At 44.0% G+C, this 24,156-nt stretch overlaps 4 protein-coding genes across 4 annotated transcripts; 2 read left to right on the top strand and 2 right to left on the bottom strand.

Annotated features, from left to right (window-relative positions):
• Positions 1-976: 976 nt before the first annotated feature.
• Positions 977-4,018, bottom strand: LOC128265576 (patatin-like phospholipase domain-containing protein 2). Its single transcript, XM_053001670.1, has 2 exons — positions 3,354-4,018; positions 977-2,259 (listed from the first exon to the last, which is right to left on the bottom strand). Exons 1-2 carry the CDS (start codon positions 3,816-3,818, stop codon positions 1,204-1,206), a joined length of 1,521 nt encoding a protein of 506 aa, XP_052857630.1. The 5' UTR covers positions 3,819-4,018; the 3' UTR covers positions 977-1,203.
• A 1,227-nt stretch (positions 4,019-5,245) lies between these two features.
• Positions 5,246-6,516, top strand: LOC128265571 (transmembrane emp24 domain-containing protein 5). The gene is made up of 2 exons (XM_053001660.1): positions 5,246-5,370; positions 5,436-6,516. The coding sequence occupies exons 1-2, from the start codon at positions 5,362-5,364 to the stop codon at positions 6,156-6,158; spliced, it is 732 nt and encodes a 243-aa protein (XP_052857620.1). The 5' UTR covers positions 5,246-5,361; the 3' UTR covers positions 6,159-6,516.
• An 875-nt stretch (positions 6,517-7,391) lies between these two features.
• LOC128265572 (NADH dehydrogenase [ubiquinone] 1 beta subcomplex subunit 7) lies at positions 7,392-8,127 on the bottom strand. Its single transcript, XM_053001661.1, has 2 exons — positions 7,973-8,127; positions 7,392-7,907 (listed from the first exon to the last, which is right to left on the bottom strand). Exon 2 carries the CDS (start codon positions 7,904-7,906, stop codon positions 7,553-7,555), a length of 354 nt encoding a protein of 117 aa, XP_052857621.1. The 5' UTR covers position 7,907; positions 7,973-8,127; the 3' UTR covers positions 7,392-7,552.
• Positions 8,128-8,675: 548 nt separating this feature from the next.
• On the top strand, positions 8,676-23,710 carry LOC128265568 (E3 ubiquitin-protein ligase highwire). Its single transcript, XM_053001656.1, has 13 exons — positions 8,676-9,201; positions 12,072-13,185; positions 13,522-13,908; positions 14,492-15,611; positions 16,407-17,115; positions 17,185-17,324; positions 17,381-17,949; positions 18,328-19,381; positions 19,852-20,133; positions 20,196-22,803; positions 22,862-23,009; positions 23,404-23,506; positions 23,571-23,710. Exons 1-13 carry the CDS (start codon positions 9,131-9,133, stop codon positions 23,708-23,710), a joined length of 8,445 nt encoding a protein of 2,814 aa, XP_052857616.1. The 5' UTR covers positions 8,676-9,130.
• The last annotated feature ends 446 nt before the right edge of the window (positions 23,711-24,156 follow it).

Genomic DNA, 24,156 nt, shown 5'->3' with positions numbered 1-24,156 from the left:
AGCTATATGCTGTAGTTGTCCGATCCGGCTCGTTCCGACTTATATACTACCTGCAATAGGAAGACAACTTTTGGGAAAGTTTCATGCAGATAGCCTTAAAACTGAGAGGCTAATTTGCGTAGAAACGGAAGGACAGACGGACATGTCTAGATCGACTCTGATCAAGAATATATATACTTTAAAGGGTCGGAAACGTCTCCTTCACTGCGTTGCAAACTTCTGACTGAAATTATAATACCCTCTTCAAGGGTATAAAAATTGGATGACTTTATAGAAACACAAAAAAGAGAGTCTACAGAGAGGGAAGAGAGAGAGAAAGGGCGATAAAGCCTCAGGATGAGCCCCCGCCCCCGGCGGAAGAGGCGTGGCATCCTTCAATCAGCACAAGTGCGAGTAGGATGGCCGAAGTGCAAAGTGCAGAAAGTGGCGTGATTCTTATTATTATTCATTCTCTCGCTTTTGATTATTGAGTATGGCATATTGTGCGGTATATGGGTATTACATACATATGTGTGTAAATTATGACCACTTCTCTGATCTCGTTGTGCATCACCTTTCTCTCTTGCGTTGCACTTTGCCGACTGGAACCTGCGTCAGAGAATCGCATCTGGAGGTTATATATATTAGTTTATTCGGATAGATGAATTGGGTGCTACACAGCGGGTAGCTAAAATAAGGGCACCGACATTATCCAGGTTTTGTAAACTAATCGCCCTTTGGGCAATGCATTTAGCATGAAGATTTATTTTCTTTTTTTCAACGGACTTAAAATTCCCAATCGGCATAGTAACTTAAGTAGGGAATGAGTATAATTTAAAGATAAAAATTCTTTTTAGCGAGTATTGGTATCGATTTTCAATGAACTAGTATTAATCCTAGCTTTATCTTGAGCCATTCTACGAAAGTCATTTTAGAAGTGGTGTTTTTTAGCTTTAAAACCACCTTACAATTTTATAATATGGACATATTCTTTTTTCTAATGCATTAAAATAATTGAAAATCCAATTTGTTTGTTATTTGCAAATCTTTATTTAAGTCACATTAGTTATTATTAACACACAAGGTAAAAACACTTAAAAACATGATATTTTAGAAAAGAAAACACGGAATCGTTGGCCCATTAAATTGAAGTGATTGCGAGAACAGACATAAAAATAAATTGGGAACTGATCGATTGACGATCGCTGATAAAGCTAATGGCGCCTAATGAACGCCGGTCTGCCCCTCTTCTTCGGCCACCTGATCTCCCGTTTCCACTTGACTGGCCTCGCACACTCGTTTGGCCTTGACTTTGTCGTTATCGCTATCACCCAGTGGCGTCGATGAGGGGCAGCAGGTGCTCGACGAGGAGAAAGTGGAGTAGGAGGAGGAGCAGGGTGCTTGCATCAGCGCGAGATCAAAATGCGGCTGCTCGCAGAGCGTGAGACTCCGGCTGAGGCGACGAGCGATCATTTGTACCATGTGCCTGGCCAGGGGCGGAGCTATCATCACGCGGCGGAGGAGGGACCAGGTGGAGCTCATGAGCGAACTGGTGTAGTGGTCCCGGTGGGTGGGCTCCTCATGAGGCAAGGGATTTCTCCTTCTCTCCAGATGATTGTCCTGCGTCCCTTCGAGGTGGTCGTGATTCTTTTTTGTGCTGCTATTATCCAGATTCCTGGCTTCCTTTTCCGGATATTTCTCATACTTTGTCTTCTCCCTTTGATTTTTCTTAGACTTCTGATGATTTTGCCTTTGACGCTTTGACTTTCGATTCTTTCTATTGTTCTCCACTTGGTTTATCTCATTTTGTAGCCTCTTCTCCTGCTGATCTTGAAGCTTTTGATCCTTTTCTTTAATAGCTTTCAGCCTTAGAAGTCGCTGCTCTGCCTCAAAATTCCTTTTGTTCTCCCAGATCTCTTTCTCCTTCTCCTCCTGCTCATGAATCCAACTTATCATGCTCTTTTCCTGGACCTGAAATCCATGTTTGAACAGGCTATTTCTGCGCAGAAAATGCATCGCGTCATCGTAGCCCTGCTGGCAGAAGTTGGCCATGAAATCCGCCCTTCCCGGCAACAAAATCCGCACAATACGCCGCAAATTTCTCCTGGATAACCGGATGCAAGTGTTCGCCCAATTGATATTCAGCTGCAGTAGATGGGTGTTCTGATCCCGCGGGCATATATCACTCTCCCCGCAAAAGGGACTCACGGTCACAGTGTGCTCGTCCAACCAGGGCAGATTGTCAGAAAAGGCGCCATCCATGTAGCGAACTCCTCTAACCTGACAAGATATGTACTTATTCTGGTTAACAATTTTTAAAAACGGTTCCAGAAAAAAATTAAATCTAAGGTATTTATTTATATTTTTTATGAGGGGTACTTATTATTACATATTGCACTTAATTTAATAACATTTAAAAATAATAAAAACAAGAAGTGATTTTTATGATCAAATAGTAATAATATTATAATAATATTTATGTATCTAATAGATGAAAAATTATACTAATTTACTTATTTAGATACATTTTTTTTAACATAAAATGTTACTTAAGAATTACTGTTTTGCAAATTGCCAACTTAATGGTAATATGTATCTTAAAAGATGGAAAATTATCTTAGTAGCTTTCAAGGTAGGTTTAAAATCGTGAAATATCATAGTTTTTGAAAGCTTAAGAAAAACACATAACTTTTATGCATATTTGAAAATGTGAAAACTTGTAAAGTATATTTAATCTTAACAGTAATATATATTTTATAAGATGGGAAAAGGTTTAGTTTAGTTTAATGTAGGCATAAAATGAAGTTTTTAGGAAAAACATTCCTGTTCATTGAAAACTTATGTAAAAGGAATACATAACTTTTTGGCAATTGGAAACATTGAAAACATTTTTTATAAATAGGTACTTAATAGAAATATATATCCTCTAAGATAGAAAATTATCTTTGATATTTTCTCTTCCAACAATACAAAATTTTTAAGTTAACTCAAACTAAATAGTAATATGCATTTAACCATAAATTTATCTTAGTTATTATCTGGGTGGGCTTAAGAAGAGAAATTCAGTTTTTTTTTGGAAAAAATAAAGAAAAACACAACTGTTTCCCAAATTTATAAAAACTTTTTAAATAAATTTAAACTAAGTAATATTATTATTATTATGAGATTTAAATCTTAATTATTATCTGGGTGGAAATATAAAGAAAAGCACATAACTTTATTGCAAATTGAAAACTATGCAAATTTGTTAAGGTATATCAAAATTTAATATTATTTTCAATTTATGAGAGCAAAATCTATCTTAGTTATTTTCTGAGTAGGTTTAAAATAAAAAAATCTATGATTTTTTGAATAAATAAATAAATAACACTCACCTGTGGAGGCACCAGTCCGGATAGTCCGGGAATGAAGCAGGAGCACATGAGGGCCTGGAGGAGCTCCTGGCGGGAGCTGAACTCCGACATGACCACATTACGGCGATCGCTGACGCGGGTGAGCGAGATGTGGAGTCGTCCGCTGGCCCGTCGATGGGCGTCCTCCGGCAGACGGCGGTGCATCCCCTCGAGCAGGCACTCCGGCAGATTGAACCACGGACTGAAGGCGCCCAGCGAGTGGCGCCGCGTCTCCTGGACGACCCGCAAAAAGTCACCGGCCATGCATTCCAGCGGCAGATCGCAGATCAGGCAGCAGGCGGCCAAGGCTCCGGCGGATGCGCCCCCAATCCGCTCCAGCAACAGTTGGGGGGCGTGTTGACGCAGGCAAACGGCCACGCCCACGTGGTAGATGCCAAGGAATCCACAGCCGGCAAAAGAAAGACTCCTCCTGGTTCGGATCTTCATTTCTAGGTGGGATAACCTCTTCGTGGCACGGCTTTTTTCACGTGATCACCGCGGAAAAATAACATGCAATCCCGTCTAGCTATCTCTTTTCCGCCTGATGTTTCCTTTTTTTTGTTGACTTTTTTTTTATTTTTCCAAGTTTTCTTTCGAGCTTATTCTTGGCCTGGACAGTGTGACCCTGCAATGGTAGGAAAATAGTGTTCTATTCAAAAAAATACCATTTAGGTTTTTCAAATTGTTTTTTAAATGCGTTGATTTCAAAATGATAATAGATTTATCTTTAAAGCTTAATCATTAGAAAGATCGAAAGCTTTTTATAACTTTCTATAACATTTGAAATACATACATCTTTACATATTTATATATAATTACTTATTATTAATAAATTAGTTTGTACCTATGACAAAAGATTATTGAAACTTTAGAATATTTGTATGATCCAATGATATGCAAGCTGGCTTAATTTTTAAAAAAGAAATTTACGATTTAAGCTAATTTCCAGAACGCTGTTGATTTTCCTTTTTAAATATACCGCCCATTACATTAATCCGTTACATTTAACTTAGAAGTGTGGACAACTCCTGCTTTTGATGTTGGTGAGTTAGCTATGGGATATAGCTAAAATTAGCGGAATTCACTTATTTTGGCTAAGTTAGAACAAAATAACAGAAAATGTAATTTTCAATAACAAACCCCAAGAAAAGGGGTTCTTAAGCTAACATTATTTTGTTTTAGAAAAACAATGCTCAAAACAGAATTTTTCAACTAGTAAGAAAACAAAAATTCCCTAAATGTTCCCCTTATTATCATAAAACTGAAAACGAAAATAAATAGGAAGCTTTGTTGTTTTATTCAAAAACTTTAGGAAAAAATGAATGGTATACATTGTTGAATTCTTAGTAAAATTTACATTTGATTGGCAAGAACAGGCAGAAATTAGTATTTTTGACATAAATTGGAAATAAAAAACAAAATGAACTACGCAAAGCCAGTCAGTCTCATTCCTCTGATTCTTATAGCATGCAATCACCATTCACGGCTTAAAATGTAACATTTTCAAAACGATCAGTCGTTAGACTGTTCGTCCTATGTTGGCAAAGTTACATTAAAAACTGTTGAAAAAACGACATTTTTTGCTCGTCAAATTTCTTAAAATAACCCATATATGGTTCTTGCATTAAATACCAGTGAAATACTGACCGAAACTGCAAATGTCACACCACGCTGAACTTGCTGTAAAATTTCCATTCGATTTCACAGCATAACATTTTTATTTATTTGCAATTTTCACAAAAAATCATATTCAAAATGATAATGATTTCGAACACCCATTGACTTAGGGAATACCCTCAATATTGTTCAGTTATTAAAGATGTAATCGCCAGAATTTTTGGCGGAATTTGGGTATAAAAAGGCTAGGATGAGAGCACAGAAAATCCTGAGAAGTGTGACCAGCCATTTTCATTCAGTATTTTGAGCGGCAAACGTGCACACCGAGTTAGCATTTTGTTTTTTTTAATTTTAAGCAAAGCAGCTCACAACAATGCAGGCGGTAAGATAAACGCCGGCTATATTTAGCACACCTATTACTCATTAACTTTTGCGTGACTTGCTCAGATGTGGCGGGGAATGCCGGCGCTGCTCCTCCTCCTCCTGGTGGCCGGACTAGTGCTCCTTGGAGTCCAGGACTCACAGGCGTATGATAAGGAGATGACCGTCTATGTGGACGCCGGCAAAACGGAGTGCCTGTATCACACGGTCAAACTGGGCGAGTCCATTGACTTCGAGTACCAGGTGATAGATGGCGGGCACGGCGACCTGGATATCAGCTTCACCCTGCTGGATCCCATCGGTCTGGTCATAGTCAGCGATTACAAGAAGCCGGAGAACATCCATCGCCACGAGGTGGCCAAGGAGGGCGACTATCGCTTCTGTTTCGACAACAGTTTCAGTATGTTCAACCGGAAGACGGTCTTTTTCGAGCTCATCGTGGAGCGGGAGGGCGAGGAGCTCCGCGGCGACACCCAGTGGAATGAGGTGGACGAGCTGGCGGGGCTGTCCCGCGACGAGTACTACGACATGAAGGTGCAAGACATCATGGACTTCATCGGACGCATCCGTCTCCAGCTGAACAAGGCCCGCCAACTGCAGGATGTCTTGCGGTCACACGAGGCACGCGATCGCAATCTCGCCGAGTCGAACTTCCAAAAGGTTAACCACTGGTCCATGCTCCAGATCAGCGCCATGATCGGTGTAGGTATCATCCAGGTCTTCATGCTGCGCAGCATCTTCGCCACCGGCGGACGGATGCACAATCTTTGGCGCAAACTGGGCATTTGATGGGTCAACCGGTGGCCGGGAAAAGCCGAAGCCTCTACCAAAGATGTGCGTGCCGGAGCCAACAGGATGCATTTACTGATCATAGTGTTGATGTCCTTCATATAATTGCCATCCGGCAGCTGGATCCCCTAGTTAGAATTTAAAAAAAAAACAAAAAACTTGCCATCATCTGTAGTTCGTTAGTTTCTGTATTTATGTATCATGTACTATGTAGCCGTATATTTATATATATGCGGGTGTGTGCTTGTGATATGCGTGGTGTGTTGTGTGTGCGCGCGTGTGTAGGCATTGTTAAACGAAAGCAATTTTACGATTAAGCCAGAAGATGAGTTTGATAATAAATTTAAAGTTGCAGGAACTAGTGTAAAAGAAGCGTTTGACTATATACCCGAGGGTTTTTTAGGTTTCTGCTTAAAATGGAGATTATTTTAAAGGAATTACCAAAAAAGTTATCGTAAACTGTTATTTTTTCCCCATTAAAATTCTTTATTTAACCCTTTTAAAATGAAATAGAAACTTTACTAAAATTAAATTCTGGGCAATGTATCACTGCTTTTTCATGTTTTAACAATTTTTCAAGATTGCTAAGTGCTTAGATAAAGAATACTAGCTGACCGACATTTTGCCATTGCATTCCAATTACTGTTGAAGGTGAACACAAAAAATACATTAAAGAACTACACTGAATGTTAAATAATAATTTGTTATAGGGTAAAATATCTTTCTTTTTTTAAACGCTATAAAGTTTTTGAAATTATGTGTTCAACGGAAAATTTCAAAATAAATTTGAATTATGCTTTTCTCCTTCATTTAAAACCGATGTGGTCACCAAGATCGAACCGTGTTAAATAGTTTTTAAATGCGAGCTCTGTAAACTAGATCCTCTCAATAACCTTTCTTCTAGTGTTGCTCACGCCAAAATCCATTAAAATCGATGTCCTTACCAAAATCCACTTGACTCTCGACGGTTATTCAAAAAGCTTTTTAATCGTTTAATGGCTAATAAAAAAATGTCCAGCATATCCGCATTATTACTAGCATGGAGTTGTTTATTGACATTTCCGCTGTAAACTAGATTTTAGAAGATGGAATATCCTTCCTCCAATGACTTAGCATTTTTTACACCAAAATCCTTTTAAAATCGATGTCCTCACCAAGATCCACTAGACACTCGACGGTTTTTAGAACAGTTTTCAATCGTTTAATGGCTAATAAAAAAAAATGGTCAGCAGATGCGCATTATTAACTAGCATGGAGTTGTTTATTGACATTTCCGCTGGAAACTAGCTTGCAAGATGGGGCAGTGGCAGTGGATCCGCGGCCAGGGGCGCCTTCTGCCCGCCACAGCAGACACAGGTGTAGAGCGGGGGGGTGTGTATTGTGTGTAGCTTAGCCTAGGCGGCCTGGTTGAGGCGCTTTTGGCGCTCCAGCAGCCGGCGCTCCCGCTCAAACTCCTTCATGCGCAGCACGTAGTCCTCGTACTCGCAAGTGAGGTACTCGTGCTTCTGATGGGCGCACTTGTACACAAAGGGGAAGGTGTCCGTGCGGCAGGCCTGGTAGGCGATGGCCAGGTGGGCGCAGTAGTCGCGGGCGTCCAGCGGCAGCTTGGCGGACTCCATCTCCTCCCGGGTGGCGATCATCACACGCTCCTTGCGCGACTCGAAGCCCAGCATTGGGTCAAAGGTGGTCACAACATCCGGTCCGGGCATTACGTCCGGCTTCAGGTAGTGTGTCAGCGCGTTGCCCATCCTGCTGGCGTGGAAAAAATGGTTTAGTCGCCTGCCAAATGCCCGATATTCGCACAGTTAAATTACGTAAAATGTTTTTCTTCGATTTCGGTTGCGGCCCAGCTGTCAAAGTCTTCTTCTTCGTGTCCCTGTTGTTTTTGTTGCAAGTGACAGCTGCTCGCCAGGGTTGCCAGCTCGCGGGGCGCGGGTGTTTTGCAGCACTAAAAAAACAGCTGGTAAGTGTTAGTAATCAGGTATTATTTTGAAAAGTGATAACTCTTTTTAACGAAACTTTTTAAGAAAAGGCAAGAAGATTTGACATTTTAAAATAAATATATCGGACCAAGAAACTGCATGCAAGCAAAATGTTGTAAAAGCTTTTGTGCAATGGTTTTAAAAGCGCCTAAAGCTTTGTTTACACCTTAATTATAATTTAACCCCGTTTTGATCAACGTAATCAAGTTAAATGAACTAATGCATCGTTTTATATGGAGAAATTTATAAAATTACTATCATCTTTTTCAGTTTTGTGTTTTTTTTTGTACAATATTTCTTAAAATTGTTAAAGTTGGTAAACCTTTATTTTTTGTTTGCACTTCTGTGAGAATAATTTCAATGTTCAATTTAATTCTAAAAGAATGGTGTTCGAAAAATAAAGACGATTGTAATGTTATGTTTAGAAATATAAAATTTTATAAAATTTCAAGAGAAATTTTAATTAAATAGGCGTAACTTTTTGAAAATCTCCGAATTATTTGGGACTGTAACCCCAAAACAGGACCTTCATCCCACTCGTTTTGCAACACTGTTTCCGGCCGGAGACAGCTGAGCCGTTCTCTCTGCAGGAAGCGGTTTGAAGCAGAAAACAAGAACAACAACAGGGGAAGGAAAGAGCGGGGAGAGAGCGAGAGGATGGCCCGAAACTTTCAGTTCTCTCTTTCAGTTCCCATTGTACCGTTGCGTCGTCGTTCGGTGTGTTTTTTTTTGCGTGCAAGTGACAAAAGGCAAATGGCAAATGAGAAAGAAAAACGCGCTGAAAACAACAGACGATGCTCGTCAAAATAGTTAATTCCTAGTTGTTAATTCATATATATTTTGTTCTGTTCGCAATAACCGCTGTGCAATAAAAAAAATCATTAGCCAAAAAGAGAGATAAAGAGAGAGAGCAGACGACGGAGTGTAGCGCATTAGAATATATAGAAAAAATCGATTGGAGCACTGGATCTAACGGGAAATCGGGCCAAAATGGTGGGCCTGCTCAATCCGCTGAAGTATGGCGACCATTTCTACGAGCTGTACACGAACAGCACGCGCAGGTAATCCCCGCCAGCATCTGGATAACTATATGTCCCTCTACCGGACGGGTACCCTATCCATCCATCCATCCGGGGTGAAAAAATCGATCGCTGCACTCGGCAATCCAATCTGGGTCTTCAACCCCTGGGCGTTCGCTCTCCCAAAGTCGCAGCACCCCCCGATTTTTGGGGGTTGAAACGGGCGGAAGTGGACAGTCCTGCGCCGAACAGCTGAGCGGTGCTCGCAATCAGCTGATTGGCGAGAGCACCGCGACCTGCATTAACCCACTGATGCCCCACGGGGGTGGTGCGGTGTTAAAAATGTCAACCCCTGTTGTGCCGCCAAAAAGACCCGTTCCGAGGGAAACCATACCGAACGGTTGAAACAATTTGTATGTTTTTGTGCATAAAATAAAAGCGTATCACAGACAAAATATTTAAAACCTACATAAATACATGGTATACAAAAATATGTAGTATAAATTCAATTCCAAGTCCTAAGCTTCGTTAATAATATCACCTTTCAAGCCCACGCAGGAAACATATTAAAACCTACTTTAAGTTTCGTCCAAAATTTAAACTTTAAACCTTTCCCAAACGTTAAGACACTCCGACAATCAATATCACACCCATTCAACTTCCTTCCAAGTATTAACTTCCAATAAGATCCCTGAGCCCAAAATTATTGATGGTTCAATTTTCCCAAAAAAAAAAAACTACTTTTTAAAAGACAAATCCAAATTTTATGAACGAAAAGAAGCCTTCAACCATTATTTTTAAAATTTGATAGGTACTATTCAATACTTATTCTGAAAACCAAAATTCTAATAAGATACAATTAAGAACCAATTTTGCATATATTTTCATAAATAACATGAGAAAGTCGGATTTAAAGAAAATAATGGCTTCTTGAGTTTTTCCTATAATTAAAAAAGGTTTCATCGGATAAACTTAAAACAGTTTCGGAATGTAAAAACTTTGAAATGAAAAAATGGAAACCCATATATAACCCATATTTTATTCATGGAAGTTAACAAGCCAATATTTAGTATTTTTATACTAAATTTCAGTCAGAAGTTTGCAACGCAGTGAAGGAGACATGTCCGACCCTATAAAGTATTTATATTCTTGATCAGCATCACTAGCAGAGTCGATCTAGCCATGTCCGTCTGTCTGTCCGTTTGTTTCTACACAAACTAGTCTCTCAGTTTTAAAGCTATCTGCATGAAACTTGCCGAAGTTTGCTTCCTTTCTTGTCAATCCTATTTTATTTGAATTTTTAAAAGTTTTTTTTTCTGTGTTTTAAAAAGTCTTGCAAATCATTTACCTTTGTTTTTAATGTTTATAAAAGTTACTCACGAAAACTTTAAAAGTTATCTTTCAAGAGCGTTTGAATTATTTTAATTAAGCAATATATGACTCCACCACCCTTTCTCAAGGTCAAATAAAATACCGCATGTCAATGCATTCATAATTATGCGGTACTTTATTTAGATTTTTATTTAGTTTTTTAGAAGCTTATCACTTGAAATGGAAGAAATCTTCCAAAGTTTCGACTTTGCAAATGGAATGGGATTAAGATTTCCATGGCAAGATTGTTGAGTAAGAAGAGTAGTTTACAAACCTTTTTAACCACGAATTGCCGCCTTGTGGCTTAGAAGCCGCATTTAAAAAGCAGCAAAACAGTGTTCAAAACCACCTGTGAACTGCAGGGGGTAAAGTTCCGGATGCAATCGGGTATATACATATAAAAGCTTGCACCTTGCTGGCCGATTTATATGTGTGCAGCTGTCGACCAAAATAGCACCCAGCGTCCTGCAAAAAGCTTCCAATTTGGTAGGAGCAAGTAAAGAGCAAAAAGCTTTTCATAGGCAACAATAACAAATGCAAATTGTTCGGCAGGACTTTGACAAATTAAGCTTATCATCTCTTCAGTTAGCTGAATTGCGTTTTTGATTTGTGACCTATAGCTCGAGTAGTTTCCCTCTTAGTTGTTTGTTTCAAAAGTTTTTTCTAAGTGAAGCCGAAAATGAAATTACTGATAAACTAAAAGTGATCAGTGAATTGTATGAAATGTTCCAAAATGTATCGCATTTTTTAAAAATTCTAAAATACAAAATATGCTTTTATTAACTTCAATACATTTATGTTTACAATTGAGTACCACGATAATTACTGATTTTATGGTAAAATGTTTAAAAATATAGTAAATTAATCAGTAGTTTCCCAAAAACTAAAACACTTGTTTAAAAGTTAAACCACAGGTAATAAATTAACTAAAGGTCAAAGGTTAATATTAATAAACGTTGTTTCAAGTGTTAAAAAGTTACAGATACACATTTTGTAATATTTATTTAATATCCTTAATTAGTGCTGGCGAAAAAATGCATATACACTTATTATATTTTTAACTAGTCTTTAGTTAAATATATTCGTATTCATGATCTTGTCAAAGCAGTTTTATTTTTAAATTAAGAAACGAAGTACATTTTTTAGTATACCTACTAGAATACAACACTACCAGAAATAGTTTTCGTAGTTTAGAAAAACTACCCACTACTTTTGTTTTTTTTTTTACTAATTGTATTTTCAAATTGAGCATTATTAAAATTAAAATAGTTTTTAAGATAATGAGAGAAAATTTATTTTTAAAATTACATTTACAGGGAAACTTTTTCGTATAATATGTATGGCAAATATATTTTTGGAATAGTTATAAATTTTTTTTTTAATTAATACATCGACTTCAGTACTTAGTATCCTAAATGCACCTGTTGTACTGCGTATGAATACAGAAAGTGGTATAGTTAGACTTCTAAAAATTTTTTACAAGTATTTTAATTTTTTTCATAAAATTACTCTTATTAACTCACTTTTTTAACCTTTTTTAGAAAAATGCAACACGATCGCAAGGTGTTAACGAAGCGTAAAAGTCGAAAAGATAAATCGGCGGCAGCGATGGCCGCGGCAGCTGCTGCGGCGGTTCTCGAGGGGAATGCGGGCGCAGGTGGTCTGGTTAATCCACTAGACCCACCACTGGTCAAGGAGCAACTGCTGATCCTGCCCTCCTTCCCGGTGGCGCACATCGGACTGGATCCGAATGCGTCCAAATTTGCGGTATTCTCGGCGATTAGATCCACGGTTCTGGAGGCGGAAACGCGGTACGCTCTGTTCCAGGAGGGTGGAGCCGGCGGCGGTGGCCAGTCCGGATCGGGCGCGAAGAAGTGGAGCGGCCCCCTGAACTCCTCCTGCTGCATGATGTGCGCCCACAGCTGCATGATTAGCAACATTCTCGATTGCTCCTGTCACGCCCAATTGGCCATGCACGGAGCATTGGGGCCAGGAAATGGAGCCCCTGGCGGACCGGTGGGTGTGCTAGGCGAGGGTAGAGTACCGGCTCCGGTGCCCGTGGTGGTTGGCGGACCAGGTCTGCCAGCGGAGAAGCGACCACGACGGGACAGCGCCAATAGTGACGCCGATTCGGACACGGAGGAGCCCACCGAACGGGAACCCGTCTATGCCACCGTGCCCCTAATTGTGGGGGCCGGATTGCGCAGCCTCTTCGAACTGATCGCCGATGCACGGCACGTTCATCCGCTGCTCTGCACCAAGGCGCTGAAGGCCCTGCTCGACGTCATCCAGGGCCAGCAACCGGAGAGCTTCAAGCTGGAACCGGAGGAGCTGATCAATCCGCTGTACGATCTGCTCCTCGATCTGGCCACCATGCCGGCCGCGCTCAACTCTGCCACGGGTGCGGAGGCCAATTGGTCGGCCATGGCCTGTGCCGCCCTCCTGGGGCTCTGCATCGCCCGCGGTGACACCGGCAAGATGCTGAAGGCCATCGCCGCCATGCTGATGACGCCGCGCCAGCTCTCCGCCCAGATTGTCCAGCTGCCGGTGGTGCTGGCCACGCTGCAGCACACGGTGGTCAGTGCGGCCCTGAACAAGCCCACCAGACCGGACTTTCACAGCCACGGTGTGCCGCACAATTCCTTGATTGATGAGGTGAGTCGTTACTCCTTGGGGTACAGAAAGACCAATCTAAAATAAAAAAAGGGTTAAGATCGCAAATGTAAATGTAGCTAGCTCAGAGAAGTCTTGAATTCGTTTAAATAAATTTATAGTGTGTGACTGTCCGTGAACAACGAATAACGCTTGCTTTTCATAAATCAACCTTGCTTATACCAAGAAAATCTTATTTAAAGAATTATAATCCTTTTTTCAGAACCTTAAATTAAAGACAGAGTCGGACTTTAATAAAGAATTTGGTTTCTAGATCATACGTTATGCCTAAGTATATATATATATATATTCCTTTCTAATGTAATTATTTGATTTAAGTTCCCCCTAAAATTACCGCCCTCGAGCACGGGTTCACCCATCACCTCGCCGGCGATGGCCTGCGATGGAGTGTTCGTGTACCTACTTTATGGAGGAACGCTGCTGAAGATCGGCACTGGCTTTGGGGGATCCTATAAGGGACATGTTTATGCCCAGAACGAGGACTTCAGCCACGAGCGGAGCGCCTGGCTGGGCTACAGCGGTGGGCAGCTCTACTTTCGGCGCACCTGTCGCCGCAGTGCAGGCGACCAGCTGCAAATGGTGGGCCTGGACACGCTGGCCATCAAGGCGATGAGTCCACTGAGCATGCTGCACATGCGCGAAGGTCTCAACTACGTGCTTTTCACGGACGACGACTCACTGCACGCCATTTGCAGCAACCGCGATGTAAGTGATCGTATTCAATTTGAGAAAGGATTTTATTTGAGTTGTAAATGCTTATCGAAGCTCTTTCTTTGGCGATAAGTGATTTTAATCCCTGGAAAATCGCTTGTAGCTCATGATTGTCATTTTAAAAAATGGCTTATTATTTATTCTTAAGGCTTTGGCTCTTTTCAAACACTTTTTATTTTAACCTGACTTTTCTGTGGTTTTTTTTATATTTTAATTTTATGATTTATCGTTTTATGATTTTAAATTTTTTAAAAAATGTAGTATTTTTTACACCCACAGGTTTACACATTTGAACATTTGTAATCGTAATAAAGACCATAAATGTTTTTGTTTATTTAAAACCTCTCCAAAAGGACTACAAAATTTAATTTTGTCAATTGACATTATTTTTTAAACGTTTTTAACTGTTGAAAATAACTTTAGTATTGAACATATACATCTTAGCATTGTTTTATATTCTTTTAAAAGTGACTTCAAGCCTCTTAAACTATTTTTAACTGTCAAACATTATTTTTAAACTTCCCAACGTATCCCACAAACATTTATTAATGATTATTTTGTTCACTATTTCAAACAGGACACACTGGTGGTGAAGAAGCTAAACCTGTACCACAATAGCTACAACATTGACCCGCCGCCCTTCGAGCTGCCCCTTCAGTTGGCCCGCAAGAAGTTCCGCACGCTGGGCTACGCCGCCTTCGAGGATGAGCTGCTCAACCAGTATCAGATTCAGCGCATCCAATCGGCCCACAATAGCTTTGAGCCAAAGCTACCGGCTCCATGTAGAGATGCGGATGTGGATGTGATGGGCATCGCCTGTGGCAAGGAATTCGGGCTGGTGCGGGCCAGCAATGGCCGGGTGTACTATTATGGAAAATCAGCTGCCTTGGGACTCAAGTGTGTGGGTCGGACGCCGACTCTGAAACTCACCGAACTGGTCATCTCCAAGGCGGCGAGTATAGTCCATGTGGCCGTGGGACACGATGGCATCCATGCGCTCCTCGTCAACGATGATGGAACCGTCTTCTTTGCGGGAACAGCTCGCCGAGGGGAAGACGGTGATAGCAGCAAGAATCGGAGGCAACCGAAGGCGGTTAAGCCGAAGAAGATGACCAAGATCGATGGCCATGTGGTGGTGCATGCCGCCTGCAACAATGGCACCTCCGCATTTGTTACGAAAACCGGCAAACTTATAATGTACGGCAAGGATACGGCCCACTGCGATGCCATGGGCTTTGTGAGTGAACTGTTGGATCAGCATGTGACTAAGGTGGCGCTAGGCAAGGCGCATTGTGTGGCCCTCAATGCCAAGGGACAGCTGTTCTCGTTCGGACTGAACAACAAGGGTCAGTGCGGCAGGATATTCAACAAGTTGCAGCCGGTGAAGGATGTGCCCCCATTTGCCTCATCCTCCACGGCCGCCGCCTGTTTTGCATCCCTGCTGCCACTGGACAAGCGCCTGAAGCTGGACTTCTCCACGCTGTGCGACTACGATGACCACAACCTGGTGCAGGGTCTGTGCCGGGTGTGCGTCATCTGTCGGGAGTGCACTGGCTACAATATCAGCTGTGTCTCCGCCCTGAATGTCCCACTGGATCAGCGTTTGGCGGGCAGCATATGTCCCTGTGGACACGGAGATGCGGGCTGTGCCAAGTGTGGACTGTGCGCCGCCTGCATTGCCCTCCAGGATAGCGATGGTGAGTGTGATATATATTGTACAGTTGCGGTCAAAAAAATGGTAGTCAAACAATGTAAAGTGCTCAAAAATCTTTTAACCTATTTTGCTTTATTTATTGATTAAAAAGGTGAGATACAAAACTAAAAACATATTTTATATTATTTTAGTTCTTTAATTAAAGTGGTCAAATAATAGTAGTAGTAAAGTGATCAAAGAAACAAATACTTTAAGATATGTTAATTTATATTTAACTAAAAAAATTAGATGACAAAAAAGTATAATATTGTTTTAATTAGATCAAGGAAATTAAAAAACTTTTAAAATTCGTAAAAATTCACTGATGATACCCTTAACAGAATTTAATTTGGTAATCTAACAAACTTTTTTTTAAAATATTATAAAATAATTTTTTTTAAATTAAAATGTTTTTTAAATATTTTTAAATATTCTTATTTGAAATGAGGATTTTTTTAATTTTTCTCATTAATCAATCCGAAAATATAAAAAAAAAAGTTTTTTCTGAACAAATTTTATTTACCATTTTTTCACAGCTAAAAAACTAATATTATTAAGACCGCAGCTGTATATATGTAATATATGTTTTCTAACCTTCTAATCTTTTGTTAAAGGCGAATCAGAATTAGTTTCTGGGTTTAATGTAGAGTATAGAAAAGAAGGATTTGCTTTTTTAAAGCTGAATAAGCTGACATTTTATTTCTAAGTATAGTGTTTTGTACCATTTTTTTAGGCTGTGATTTAATGAATTAATTATTTTATGGGATATTTACTTGATCTACCATTTTATATTTTTTAGAAGCCAAAACAGAGCTAAAGCCGCCGCCAAGTGATGTGCAACAGCGCCAGCAGCGCTCCAAAACCCTCATCATGCGTCGCAAGGAGCGCAAGGGCGAACTGGAGACGGGAGCCGCTGGCGGGGGTGCTGCCACGCCCACTGACCTGGACAAGGACCCACCGCGAGTGGCTCCACTGGCACCGCAGCTGCTGCAGCTGACCAGCTCATCGCCGGTGGTGCAGGTGGCCTGTGGATTGCACCACACCGTGGTGCTGACTCTAGCCGGTGAGGTCTACACGTTCGGGAGCAATCAGTACGGACAGTTGGGCAGCGGAGATCTGCAGCCGGTGAGCGGACCAGTTCGTGTCCAGGTGTCCGGAGCCATCAGTCAAGTGGCCGCCGGGAGCAATCACACTGTGCTGCTGACGTCCAAGGGAATGGTTTACACATTCGGCAACTACCAGAAGGGACAACTGGGCCGGCTGCCCAGTGATTATGGCCTGAAGCCACCGCCCCAGGAGGATGATTCGCCGGTGGGCGTGGGATCCGATGGCGCAGGAGGATCAGGAGGATCGCCGACAGTGGCACCGCTGGGAATGCCCGGACCGGAACGATCCCAGTCCCCGGCCACCGTCGCCCAGCCCAGTGGCTCCAAGGAGATGCCGCCGCTAATGCCAGTGCTCACCCAACGTCAAAAGTTCCTCTGGAACTGCTCACCCGGAGCTGTATTGTAAGGGCACATTCTGCTGGAATAGTAGCATATAGTCATCACTAATCGTTATGTATTTGCATCATCTAGTGGCCTGGGTCCCTGCTATGGCAAAAAGGTGACCTGGATTGGCGCCAACGGAGATCAGACCTTCATTAAGATAGACGAATCCCTGATCACAGCGCAAATGCTGCCCAAAATGCATGTGGTGGCCAACAAGAAGACGATATGTAAGTGGTTTTGGGGAGTCTATTCTGTTCCAATGCTAATCCTGTACCCAAAACAGTGCTCATTCCCAGCATTCCGTTGTCCTTTCACACGCTCTCCATAAATCGCCGGGATGGAAGTTGCACGGCACATTACCGCGGACAAACCAATTTCGTGCAACTAATGCAGGCACAGCCGGAGCAACTTCAGCCGGAGATAAACTCCAATGTGGATGTGGCTGTGACCCCGGTGGCGGATTCACCGGCACATGCCACCTCGTCCACCTCCTCGCTTCTGACGGCCTTGACGGGCACGGCCACGGCTGGGGTGCCCATCAATGAGCAGATGTCGCGGAGCATGCATGAGGCACGCAACCAGATCTTCGAGGAGCAGCCACCGGATCCGGTGGGATCTTCCACTGCGGCCACAGTATCAGCACCTCCTGGCACACCGGGATCAGCGGGATCTGGGCCACGACCACGTCGCGTTGGCAAGCAGGGAGCCAGTTCCCCGGAGGCCATTCCATCGCCTCCACAACTGGCCTTCACCATGGATCCCACCTACAATGTCCTGTGGGTTTTCGATGGCGCTGCTCGGAAGTTGCGCTGCCACAATGTGGTGGCCAGTGACATCAACGAGAGCGATGCGGTGGGTTACTAGTTTAGAACCACATTATTTATTTATTTATTTCCTTGCTTCACTGTTCCCTGGCCTGTGAAGTTTGGTATCTTATAATTTCACTTATAATATCATATCTTACTGAACATTAACAAAAGACAATATTAAATAGGAAGCAGACTTTAATTAAAATCTGAAACCTAAAATTATTCACTGGATTTATTTACTTAATTATATTTTCTGTTAAATATTTCTATTTTATTTCTATTAGTTTAAGTGATGATGATTTTATGGTTTATTACATCTTATTTAGTTTTGTTTATCCTAATCTTTTTCTTATATTTTTTTGTATTATTTGTTTTTTTTATTGTATTTTGGTGACTCTAATAACCTCCTGATTTCTTTCAGAACTCGACCACTTATCGATCATTGCTCTCACCGGAACTATCCTTGCCGGATCGAGTGGATTCCCGAGTGGCCCGCTCGCAGGCCTCTTTGAATTTACTGGCCTGCCTGGACATTCTCACATCGGCCCAGGACAACATACCCGGATGCTTTGAGCAGCCGCTGCTTAAGCAAACGCAACAGTCGGCGGAGACGCAGGCCGGGGAATTCCAGGTGGTCAGCCGCTTCGATAACTTCGGCGGCGGATGGGGCTACTCCGGGCACAGCGTGGAGGCCATACGCTTCTCGGCGGACACGGATATCGTGATCTGCGGCTTCGGGATGTTCGGCGGACGAGGGGAGTACAGCTGCAAGTTGAAGCTCTTCGACTTGGGCGGCGACGGGGGAGGCTACGAGAAGGAGGGCATCTTGATCAGCGAGACCAAGGAGGTGCCGTACGAGTGTGGCGCCAGGAGCAAGCACCATATCCTACTGCCCAAACCGGTTAGTGCGGTGGCTGGTAGATGGTACCTGGTGTGGGCCCGCATCGCAGGTCCCTCCTCCGATTGCGGATCCTGCGGCCAGGCCTCCGTGACGACCGAGGATCAGGTGGTCTTCTCGTTCAAGTCCAGCAAGAAGGCCAATAACGGCACCGACGTCAATTCTGGCCAGATACCGGCCATCCTGTACCGCCTGGTCACCCAGGATTGCAAGCAGACGCCGGCGCAGATGGACGCCGATCCGGTGCAGCGAATTTCGCGGGCATTTGCCAACAGCGTGAGTCGGGAGTGCTTCGAGAGTCTGGTGGTGCTGCTCAGCTGGTCCTGGGACTGCTTCAAGCTGCAGCTGCGCGAGGAGCGGGATCGCTCCAGGCCACTGCAGCTGCAGCAGTCGCTGCAGTACCTCGGCTATGTGATCAAGTCATGTCTGCGCCTGCTGCGCAAGTACACCAACGAGATTTACCCCCAGCGGAGCTCCTCCACATCGCTGGTGGCGAATGGAGGCTCCAATGCAGCCCATGGCAGTGGCTTGGTGGCCTCCTCCACCCTCTCCAAGATCCAGGCCAAGACGAATAAAGGTGAGTTTTTTCCAATATCAGGTAAAGTATATATATTTTTGATTAAGATTAATAGCCGAGTCGGTCTTGCTATGTCTGCCTGCCTGCCTGTTCAAATAAGACTTAGAAATTTGTGATTTAACACTCCTTAAGTTTATTTATAAATTTGGCCACGCCCACCCTAACGCCCACAAATCACAAAAGTCACAAAATGTCACTCTGAGGCATGGCAGAGGTCAGTTAATGAGCTGTATTTATTCATTTGTGCAATATCTAGCGACACACCAACAAATTTTAAAATCGAACCATTACTTAAAAAGTTATTAGGAAAGTTTTAATTATGACGTCACAGCATATTTGAAAAACGGAGCTCTTAGCCTGTAGAGTTGACCCCGCAGTTCGACAGAGGGCGCCACCCAAAACCCGATTGTTTATTTTGAAATTGTTTAGCTGTTTTATACTAATGCAATCCTCAAAACTTCACCCAACAGACAAGAATGCCCCCCGCGTTGTGGGCAATGCAGCCGTGATGGCCAAGTACTTTGGTGACCCATCGCCATCGGTGGCCCCGGCAATGATCAGCAGTGGCGGCAGCGGAGGCGTACCATCCACATCTTCGGCTTCTGCGGCGGCGGCAACCGGAAGCGGAACTCCTGTGACCCGAAAGACCAACATGGAGAACATCCAGCTGGCCGAGTGCATTGGCAATGTTCGGGCCCTGCTCATTGGAATCTTTTGTGACGACATCTTCAAGGACATAGCCACGGATGAGGGTGAGTCTTTATTCCTGATGGTGTTTAAACCATTCACTTATGATCCATTGTTTCTCTGACAGGCTACGATCTCTCGCTGGAGATCCTGGACGAGTGTCACCTGAGCTTTGTGGCTTGCTTCGATGCCTTCTATCCGACCTCCTCGTTGAAGTGGAACTGCCTGTGTGATCTGCTCGCCCAGATGGATCGTGGAGCACTGCACTCCCGCCTGCTCAGTGCGATCCTGGCGGGCTTGTGCTCGCCATCGGTGAAGCTCAGGGCCACCTTTTCGCTGCTCAGTGCGGCCGGGAACGAACGCCAGTCGATCATCAGTCCCAGCGACAACTCCGGCCTGCCCATGCTCTCCTCCACGGACGCCCATCCGTATCCCGTGCTGGTGGAGCAAATGATATACCGGACACAGCAGGAGAAGAGCGACTTCCTGAGTAACTCGTGGACATTCAAGGATGTGCTGGTGCGACTGCTGGACATCATTGCCAGTCCCATACGCTCCCGCATCGAGGCTATTTACAGCCGAAGCTTGGGTAGTCTGGGTCGCAGTTATCCCGGAGGTGGCAAGGAGTGCGTCAATCAGGGACTAATCGACAACTGTTGCCATCTGCTGGCCAGAGTTCTGGCCGAGATCGTCTACCAAACGGCCATGGGGGAATTCGACAAACTGTTCATGCCGCCCAGAACGCTCCATTCGACCGGAGCTCGGTTCGCCCGCTGCGATGTGAGCCGCACCTGGAACACGGGTAACTTTGGACCCGACGCCATCGCCTTCGCCGTGGATCGACCTGGTGTGGCCATAGCTGGCGCCATGGTTTACTCGGGATCCGGGAGCTACGACTATCAGTTGGAGTTGCTGTACGACAATACGGCGGACTTGCAGCCGCAGCACAAGTGGGAGACTTTGGAGTCGGTGTCGGGGAGCTACGACCAGGAGGCGGTGCACAACGATCTGGCGGAGATCAAGTTCGACCATCCGGTGCATATTAAGGAGAACGCCCGCTACGCTTTGAGGCTGTGCTCCCAGGGAGCTCGCACCTGCAGCGGCGATGCCGGAATGTCGACCGTCCGAGGACCATGTGGCGCCCAGTTCCACTTCTATGCCTGCGATCTGAGCTTCAATGGCACCACTCCGGCCAGGGGTCAATTGCCGTGCATCCTGTACTACAGCACACCCATGAAACAGGACGGAAATGCGGCCAGTGGTGGACGAGGAGGTACAGATGGCTCGAATGTGGCCAATCACATGGAGGAGCGCCTGATGCTTCTGGGCCCCCATGAGGTCTCCACCCGCGATACGGCCCTACAAATCGCCGCTGATATAACCAAAAAATGTACCGAACTATTGATCCTGGCACGCAATGCCATGGCCGCCTCGTGCTCGCCCTCGGACAATAGTTCCAATCACACGCAGACCATCGATTCGGAGCACAATATCACACCCATCGAGGAGCACATGGACATCAATTGGGCGAATAACTCGAGGACAGCGGCCCAGCTGCCTGCTGCAGGGGATCCGCAGCTGTCCACCGCCAGGGATTTGGGCAAACGCATCGAGTCCTTCTCGAAGGGCCTCATGGAGACACTTAAGTTTGACAAGCGATCAACGAACCCCTTCGAGATGGAAATCGAGATTGGAGCCACCGAAGTGGAGGAGTCGGCAGATTTGAGGAATGGCCAGAGTCAGAGCCAGAGCCAGAGCCAAGTTCAAAGCCACAGTGTGCCGATAAATGGGAACGAGAGGACCACGGACTTTGAGGTAGCCGAGCTGCCGGTGCAACAAACCGTGACCGTGCATTCCGATTCGGAGGAGGCTCCCCTGGAGGTGGCCGGCATAGCGGCTGCTTCTGCTGCTCCGGCTGCTCCTCTTGGTGGCGGCGGCGGCGGTGGAGCCAGTATAGCCGGTGAATCCGGCGGTGTGGGTGCCGTGGGCAGCCAAGTGGCCGCCGTGCAGCTGCTGGAGGTCTTCAATCTGTCCGCCTCCAATATGTTCCATACGCTATTGCCCCTGGTCTATGCACACATTGCCAATCTGGCCTGCAGTGATCCCAAGAGCTCCGTCCAGATTCTCGGCCTGATCAAGGAGATCCTGCCGCACATAGCTGCCCTGAATCAGCTGCATGTGTCCAAGGACCAGCGTCAGCCGGAGCCTGCCATCTTCGCGCCACAGAACTCCAGTTCGGGGTCCAATTCGAGCAGCAGCAGCAGCACCACAAGCAACCACTACTGCCTGGTGGAGAGTGAGCACCCCTATCGCAGTGCCAGCATCAGTAGCTATCGCGTGGAATTCCCGCCCTGCGTCCAGTGGCTCACCATCGAGTTTGATCCGCAGTGTGGCACTGCCCAACTGGAGGACTACCTGCTCCTCTCGATTCCCATGCGTCCGGCTTCGCAGCAGGCACAGTCTGTTCCGCATGTGGACGACTATCTGGAGCAGGCAGATAACTATGCACATGGTGCTGGGGCGGACAGGAGACGCACTGCGGGAGGTGGCGTAGCCACAGCACCACCTAGCTCCCACCAGCGATCCGCCAGTGTCCAGCTGACCATGGCCAGTTGCTGTCGCAGTCCGGGTGGCGGAAACGCACCAGGATCCGCAACGGCTGCCAGTTCCATGCCTCCGCTGCGCAGCCAGGATCCCAATGACAGGGAGTGGATTGTGGTCAAGAAGTTCAACACGTAAGTGGAAATACATTTTCAATTGAATGTGATGTTAAATAAAGGTCTAATCTTGTAGAGCCTCCACCTGGCTCCACAATGTTCTCATTCTGCCCGGCAACTGTGTGGAATTCTCCTTGGAGACGGCCTCACTTTACGCCCAGGATCCGCACAACAATCGCTATGGCTTCAAGTGTCTGGTGGTGGGCTACGACAACCCCACATCGGTAAGTATTCCCCTGGTGATGCATAAAGACTGTTGGAAAAGATACTCGTTTGTTGTACTTAGGTAAGGTACCAGGTATTTTCAAAAATTAATACCTAGTTAATGCACAAGGTACACCAGTTTTTAGGTTTCTAAATAAAAAAATAAATAAATAAAAAAATAAATATGTCCAAACCTAAGTTCCCAGCTTAGCATTTTCTTGGGTACATACAAATAAGTATGTACCTAGTAAAGTTAAGAAGGTAGCCATAAATTTGTTTATTTAGTTATGGTTATAGGTACGATATTTGATTACCTAGATACGTACCTAGTTATAAGTATTTAGGTACTCCCCAAAAACTGTTTACATTAATAATCCCTTCTCTTTCTAATCCATGCTTTTCCATCTCGCTCAGATCAATGCCAGCAACTCGTGTCTCATTCGATTGGAACAGGAGTTGGCCTACTTGGCCGGCATGTGCAGTGCCAATCTCATGAAGAAGGAACTCAATCTGCCAGGTAAATAATTTAAATTTTACTGTAATTAAAGCATATACTCTAAATGTCCTATTTAAAACATCAGATGACAAGGATGTGGAGGACATGAGCGGCATCGAGGAGACCATCAACACCCATCACACCCTGCTCTCTAAGGGATTTGCCCTATCCGAACCCCAGTTGACCGTGCATCAGGCTCTGGAATCGTATTTGCCCATCGGGTGAGTTTTTCAACTTACTATTCTTCATATTGTTTAGGAAACTGATGTCCAAAACAAATCATATATAGTGTTTTGTTAGAATGGCCACGTCAAAAAAATACCGGATCAATAGGTCTCATTAGTTATAACAAAATCTTCAATAAACCTTTGCAAGACATTTCCTCAAAGGCTTTTGGATTTTGTAAACATATGTATGTGTGTTCAATTTCTGGAAATATTGCATGCAAACTTTGTAAATATAGCCAAATCTTCCATATACACAATTTTAGCTTGTCATCTTTTTTTGTAAACTTTGTTTTGTATTTTTTAAAAACTATTCATTAATTGAAAATTCAGAAAATTTGTTTAGAGAAAAGTTCTAAAGCTATATAAATCCAGGAATATTCTTTGCACTTTTTAAATATTTAAGCTATTTACATACTTGCACCCAAAATTATAAATAAAATCTTT

The sequence above is a fragment of the Drosophila gunungcola genome, unplaced genomic scaffold (assembly GCF_025200985.1).
Source record: "Drosophila gunungcola strain Sukarami unplaced genomic scaffold, Dgunungcola_SK_2 000136F, whole genome shotgun sequence".
Lineage (NCBI taxonomy): Eukaryota > Metazoa > Arthropoda > Insecta > Diptera > Drosophilidae > Drosophila > Drosophila gunungcola.
This window is presented reverse-complemented; position numbering and strand designations above follow the sequence as displayed.